The sequence below is a fragment of the Kryptolebias marmoratus genome, linkage group LG4 (assembly GCF_001649575.2).
Source record: "Kryptolebias marmoratus isolate JLee-2015 linkage group LG4, ASM164957v2, whole genome shotgun sequence".
NCBI lineage: Eukaryota > Metazoa > Chordata > Actinopteri > Cyprinodontiformes > Rivulidae > Kryptolebias > Kryptolebias marmoratus.
In genome coordinates this window covers 29,715,067-29,722,727 of record NC_051433.1, presented here as the reverse complement: position 1 = coordinate 29,722,727, position 7,661 = coordinate 29,715,067, and the positions used below count along the sequence as shown (strand labels likewise).

At 35.9% G+C, this 7,661-nt stretch overlaps 1 protein-coding gene across 1 annotated transcript in view; it reads left to right on the top strand.

Annotated features, from left to right (window-relative positions):
- sypl2a (synaptophysin-like 2a) overlaps positions 1–4,427 on the top strand; it is a 16,973-nt gene extending 12,546 nt beyond the window's left edge. Inside the window, exon 6 of the mRNA XM_017423768.3 lies at positions 2,841–4,427. Coding sequence (XP_017279257.1) covers positions 2,841–2,966 — 126 coding nt within the window. The 3' untranslated portion in view covers positions 2,967–4,427. The remainder of the gene's footprint in view (positions 1–2,840) is intronic.
- Positions 4,428–7,661: the final 3,234 nt, after the last annotated feature.

Sequence of the window (7,661 nt, the reverse complement as noted above, 5' to 3'; positions counted from 1 at the left end):
ATGTTTTTTGTGTGATTGTAGGTCTGTTGTGTTAATACAGTAGGTCAAAAGTAAAATATTACTTGAAATTCACACTTGGGAGGTTGTGCTGAAAAAAATGACTCCAAACATGGCAGGTTAAACCACTTTTAGGGTGAAATATAAAGCAAATTTAAAATAGTCCAAAAAACGTCCAGTTTTACCCTAGACCCCAGAGGGTTAAAACAAAACAAATATAAAAAATATATTTATATTTAAATAACAACAGTAACATTTATAAAAACAATCTGTCAATGGCAATAAAATGTTAAGAACAATAAATACCCTAGGCAAAGCGTGCCTAATACAGCCATGTCTTATCTACCATACTAAAACCCACACACACGTGCCCATAAATAAACCACGCTACGGTTGCAGAATAAGTCATAGTTCTTGTCTACATTATTCCAGGTATAATTTAAGTAAAACGTAGGACCCACAACACTGTGGTAAAACCACTGCAGGGAAATAAGCCAAATTATAAACTGTTTAATCACTGATGGTCTTTTGAAAACAAAATCTATCCTTCTGTTCCTCTGAGTGAATTTCGTTGCCCACCACTAAAATTGAAAGGGTGATGATGTCAGTAATCATTGGGTGTACAACTGATTAACATTTGGAGTCAGTCCAATTCAAGATGGCCACCACAACTAGCTGATCTCAGAGGTCATAAAATTGGCTACAAGTCGATCAGTTTTACAGATATTGAGCTAAAATGTGGCATGGTAGTAGCCGTGGTGATTTGCAGATCTTGCAATATTGCATGAAATTATATATGATGTCATTTACTAGGTTTGACCAAAACAACTGTCCTGTCCTTTCTCATCCTGAGACAAGGGCATCAAACTCCAGGCCTCGAAGGCCGCCATCCAGGAAGGTTTAGGTTTTTCTGCTCCAACACACCTGATTCAAATGGTTTAATTACCTCCTCACCAAATCATGGAGTTCTGCAGAAGCATGTCTTCAAATAGTTCATTTAAAGCAGGAACACATCTAAAACATACAGGAGATTGGCCCCTGAGAACCAGAGTTTGACACCTGTGTCCTAAGATGATCTTAGTTTAAGAAGTTGGCATAAAAGGCAGGGGGCAATTTTTATTCCTTCAAGGAATGCTAGTCATTAAACTTTTATTGTATTCAATTGTTTTCCTGTTTCTCTTTTATTATCTATCGTTACTTAAAATATTCCATACGTTTTTCGGCATCTAACTCGTCCCGCAATTTTAGCTGTAGCTTTAGTTTTATGTCATAAGGAGAGCTTCTGTGCAGGTGTCAAAATTAGGCATGGGCTGGTTTCCGGTTTCAAGATAGGCTGTGGTGTTAAAAGGTCACAGTTTCAAAACTTAACATTTTTCTGTCATACTTAAAATGTTTTTATGGGAGATGCCAGAGAGTGCAGGGATTTTTTTTTGTTTTCACAAGCACTGAGCTTTGCTCCTCTCGTATTTCATCTGTTGCTGAAATCTGTGTCAGCCACTTGTCATCCCCTTAAAAAAACCTTAAATGGTCAGTTCTAATTTTTGTCGTGAAAAATACAGACTGTCATGGCTTGTCTATTAGAGAAGTCAACCACTCTTTTTTTAGGACAACTCTGTTTTGAAACAAACATTTGCAACAAGTTAGGATGGTTAATTTGTCTGTTGGTGAAATAAACAAGCTGCTGCAGGCTCACTAGTACTCAACTATTTAACTAGCTAGCTTCACTTTGTTGTTGTGCTCTTTCCCAGATCAGACTTCTATTAACCATGGTAGAGAGGCTTTTGAGTAACATTTTAACTCTTGCTTGACTCATAGCTGGTTAACTAGCTTCCTGTTAATGTATTTCTTCCAAAAGCAGCAAACACAGTTTACAGTACATCTCTGTGGCAACTTTTATTATAATTAAGTGTGCACATGTGGCTGCCTTCACACAGTCTGTCAGCAAGAAGATGTAGACTTTACCCACAAATCAGCAGCCTTTGAGCCACTCAGGGTCTAGGAGCCTCACACCACACTCCTTTTCCCTGGGCTGGTAACATCAGGCTCCTAAGCTTCTTTTCTGGGTTTGAAATATCACTTATTTTTTAAAGCAGCATGCTGGCTTTCTGGTGTTTCATTTGATAATATTTTTTTGTATTTAATCTTAATGTGTGTGACTGAATTAAGATTTTAGTCTTCATCATCAAAACATTAATAGCTGATAACAAAACCCCAATTCTGAAACAGTAAGGACATTGTGTATAATCTCAATTAAAAAAATAAAATGATTTGGAAATGTCATTAACCCATATTTTATTCACAATGGAACAGGAAAAAAAATTCAACTTAAATAAATAAGAAACAGCTGGAGGAGCATTTTGCAACTAATTAGGTTAACTGGCAGCAGGTCAGTAAGAGGACTGGGTATAAAACGAGGGTTTTAGAGGCTGAATCTCTCTAAAGTAAAGATGGGCAGAGGTTCACTAGGCTGCAACAAACTGTATGTAAAAATAGTGGAACAGTTTCAGAATAATGTTCAACAGAACATTGGGAAGACTTTGAACATCCCATCATCTGCAGTTTATATCATCAAAATAATTAAAACATATGTAAAAATCTCTGAGCTGAAAGAACAAGACTGAAACTCTATATTAGATCTTTGAGCCATCAGGAGGCACTGCATTAAAACAGCTTTAAAAGAATTTTGAACAAGATCTTTTTGGATTTCCATTACCTTTATGATTGACAATCTGCACCAACACTCTTGGGGGGCTGGGGGAGTGGATTGTTTTGAAATATATGACTTAATAAATCTTGGTTCATTGGCTGTCACTTCCTAACATGTTTTTGTATTTTTTCTGTAGATTTTTGGTTTTTTGAACTTGATCCTGTGGGCAGGTAACTGTTGGTTCATCTTCAAGGAGACTACGTTCCACAAAGACCCCAACCAACCAGCCACCTCGCAGGAAGGAGGAGCTCCCGGGCCTTAACCAGATATCCCTGAAGGGCCGTATAAATTGCCATTTTTCCCACACAGAAACACGTGCCTCACAATGATCCCTTTTGTTAACCTGGTAAAATGAAAGCAACGAAACAATACCCCATTTTGCTCCAAACTTCTAGCTTAAAGCAGTCCCTAAAATTTGTGCAGCACGTCTTTGTGGCCCACAAGTCTTTAAAACATCAAGTGCAAATACAAACTTACATGCTTTCACACTTAATACAACTTGAACCTTGGATTTTTATAGCTTTGAGTTAAGGATTAAACTAAGTGCTTTTCAGTACAGCAGACCTGGAGTGCATTTGTCCTCCTTTTTTAATGACTACCCTTTAAGGCACCTGGTGATCAAATAACGAATCTCTGCGGCAAACGATCACATGACCAAGTATATCTACTGGAAATGTAAAGAGGCAGGCGTTTAGGGAGGAGAAAATGTAAACTTAACAGCAATACTCTTCTCCAATGATCCCAGCTTGTCTCTTCAGTGGGTGAGTCAGATGGGGAAGGTCCAATCTACTGAAACACAAATACTTTTTATTTTGTTTTCGACATACTTGGATTGTCTGTTTATCCACACTACATTTCAGGTTTTTTTTTCTTTTGCAGTTCAACATGAAAGGCAGATTTTTTTTATTTATAATTTGTCATTTTGAACAATGTTGCCTGGTTTATTTTTTCAGTCTTGTGAGAATAAGGCAGGCTCTTTAACAGCTGTTGTATGAGCTGACACATCAGGCCAAACTGTCTTTTTTCTGTCTAATGAAAACGTTGCGTTCAGATGCTTTAGTAAACACTAAGACTTAATATCTGTCAGAACCATTTCTTGCTAAATGGGACTTGCAGTGAAATTATTTATATCCAGTTCATGTGTATTTTTATCAACACTAAATGGTCTGTTGCATGTTTTAAGTGTGGTGCTGTTTTTTTCTGTATTCCCAATGAAAACACTTTTGAGTGCAGCTTCTGTCTTTTTTATTTTTTACTGTGGATAAACATCTTCTGAATTAGTTGTACCACTGAGTACATTTGGCTTAATTATGATAACTTGTAAGAGTCAAAACATGGTTGGTGAACGTATTTCTTTACTTTGTGCCGCCTGCTACTACCCTTAATACACAACGTGCCATTTATTTTAAGTTTTTGTATTAAATCTCTACAGTTCTGAGACACTGTTTACTTATTGTATTGATTATTTGCAAAGCACTAAGATGAATCTGTGTCTACTTGAGACACTAGTAGGGTAATATATTGTTTTGAAAATATCAGATTGAAATTTGAATCCTATAATCAGTTTTAAAGATACTTCAAAGTTTATTTAGAGCACAGTCATATGTGAGTTGATAATGTGTTTTATTATTGACAATTGAACTTTGTCTTGTGTGCCTTGTTTGTGCAAAGCAAAGCAATTGTTTAACTGTGTTGATAACTATAAAACACAAGAACTACACAACTTCCAGATTGTCTTTTATTTTTGCTACATGAATATATATAATATTATAATTTTGACTGACAGCCAATGCTAATAGCTAAAAGCCTGTACTGTGAGATGACATGTGAAGTTGTTTTGGGGAAGGAAAAAAAACACTTATTTTTATTTAGTCATAAGATAACTAAAGTCCCCCCTCTTCCATTTCTAATGTATTACTCTTCGGGATATTATAAATTGGATCTGGTTTTCACCAAGTTTTAGAGTTCAAATTGAAGACAACAGTAGATTCCACCATGTTGTCATTTATGAAACAAAAATGAAGCCAAACTGTTAGGGCTGTGTGTGAAAAACTAAATCCAGCAGCTTGTAGAACCTTTTTAGCAGCAGTGGTTTTCTGTAGGCCTTTATCAGTCTCACATGGTTGTGGATGAATTTTGGCCCACTGGTGTTGCTTGGAGGGGTAATGGCAACCCCTATAACTTTATTGCTCCCTTTCAGCCAGACAGTCTTATCCTCCTGAGTCCTTTGGTGTAGGTTTTTAATTTTCTCTAGCTATTTGGGAATAGTAGAACCTAACGAACATAACAATGTTTTAAACAATTAGTAATTTTTTTAAATAAATATATATTTTTAATTATTCTTAAAAGCAAATCTTCCTGAATAAGAGCAGCAGGTCAATGTTGAACCAATTTAAGTATTTTGATGCTGAAAGCCAATGTCCATATTTCAGAATGCTGGGTCTCATAAGGTTATATGGTTTTTCTTTCCTTTTTTTTAAAAATAAATATGAAGTTAGAAGAGGACATTTAGTGAGTCATGACTGTGCTGTTCTCAATTAGTAATTTCAGCTGTAAAATAAAAAAATGAGACCCATATCAGAATTCACGTTGTATTTTTCAAATGGCCGATATAAAACATCAGCATAATAACACAAATTGCGTTAAGGCTTTTTATTTGCCACACTAGTCAGACTTTCTAGAGATGCCCCTGATGTTGCTTCAGCTCATTAAGGTTCTGAACTTTGACTGGACCACTGCAGCATCTTGATTCTTTTCTTTTTGAGCCATTCTGTTGTAGATTAGCTGCTGTGTTTGGGATCATACTTCTGTTGAATCCTAACAGTTTGGTCCAAGCTTCAGCTGTCAGACAGATGGTCTCTCATTTGACTCTTGTATCCTTTGGTCTACAGAGGAGTTCTGGGTTGACTCAAAAGGTCCTATAGCTGCAAAACAAGCCCAAATCATTAGCCTTTCACCACCGTGCTGACAGTTGGTATGAGAAGTTTGTGCTAATATGCCATTTGTTTTTCCCCAAACATGCTGCTGTGAATTATGGGCAAAATCCCAATTTAAGTCCTGTGTCCAAAGGACTTTATTCCAGAAGTCTTGTGGTTCATGCAGATAAAACTTTACCAAACTAAGTACTGCTGCCATGTTACTTTTAATTGAGTTTAAACATTTAACCTGCTGAGGCCTGAAGAGTCTCAGATGGAGATCTTGTTTTTTTTCCTCTGGTCAGTCTGACCTCCGGGTGAATTTGTTGGGACATCCATTCCTCATATGATTGGCAGCTGTCTCAAATATACACCATACTCCGAGCACTAACCAAGTGATCAATAAATACACAAGAAACACTGTATGAGAAAATACTGTTAAAACTAGAGAAATTTGCATTTCACTGAATGCTGTGTGATCAAAACAAAGCTGAAAAGCTAAAACTAAACTGTTAAAGTTAAAACTAACAGAACAAAAGCTAAACTTAACAACAGCTAAAACCAATTTTAGCAATAAGGTAAAATTTGGTAAAACTTAACTTAAAATCTACAAGTAGCACAACAATAGCCGAAAAGCTGAGACTGGCAAAACAGCTAATGGCTAAAATTAGCAAAACACTACAGCTAAAAGCTAAAAATAAAGCAAGTATACTAAAGTAAATTTTGAAGAACACAGTTTTTCTATAATTTGAAGTATTATCTATTTTAATGAGGAAAAAATGTAAATAAAAGTAAATATTTCAAAAAGTATAAAAGTCATAGCTGTAATACCCTGAACAAGCTAAATGTGTTGATAAATGAATGGTTAAAAATAACTGAAGGTTTGCTGAAGTATGTAATCCAAAAATTGTACAGAAAAGCTATAAACAGAAAAACTTTAGTGTGAATGTGACTCGGTGTTCACACCATTAAAGTAACACAAAAGAAAAATGTTTATTTTCTTATGCAATGAGGAGAAAATTGGTAAATCTCCAGTTGTTCTTAGAGAAAAAAGCCATTTATGTCTAACAGTATCAGATTATTAAAGAAGACTTCGTACAATCCCATCCTAGTGATAAACTGGTTTGTGTTTGAATTCTGCTTTGAACAGCTGTGTCGGCTTTATGTCTTACAGGGATTAGGACGGAAGAGCGTTCACGTGTGAGAACTGGTGACTTCTGATCACCACTTAAGAACATCCACTTCCAGTTCATGGCGTACTTTTCAAGTTCACAACAGTGTGAGCCAGGGGATGAAGGCTAAACAGGACAGTTCAACCCTCGGACCAGCTGGGAATCCTCTAAGAGTCCCTGACTATGAAACTACAATATGCTTCTGTGTAGGAAGCTTAAACAGAGTAGAATGTAAGAGCATTCAGAGTGAGTAGATGTCCTTTATTCTGTTTGCCTTATTCTGCTTTATTTTAGCAATAAGGTGCCTCACTCAATTTTCAGTCAACTTCCTAATGCAACTTCTGGCCCAGTATAATAGGGTTTGCTTAATGTTCCTATTGTTCCAGCTCTCTACCTTTCAGAACACAATAAATGGCTGGGATTCTATAGATTAAAAAAAATGACTCAAAATGTTTATATTAACTACTCTCACTTTAATGTTTCACAACATCTTTAAAAAGAAATGAATTTGCTGTTGCTCAGTTGTTCATCAAATGTGTACATTTATGTTGTTCCTTTATTGACTTGACACCAAACACTGTCGAGAAATACTAATAACTAGAACAATTGCATTTTCTGAATGCTGAATGACTGTACTGACGCTAAAACTGAGCTGTTAACGCTACAACCCTAATTCCTGTGAAGTTGGGACGTTGTGTAAAACATAAATAAAAACAGTATAAGATGATTTGCAAATTCTTTTTAACCTATATTCAATTGATACACTACAAAGACAAGCTATTTAATGTTCAAACGGAGAAACATTATTGTTTATTGTTGAATTTGATGCCTGCAACACGTTCCAAAAAAGCTGGGACGGGGCAGCAAAAC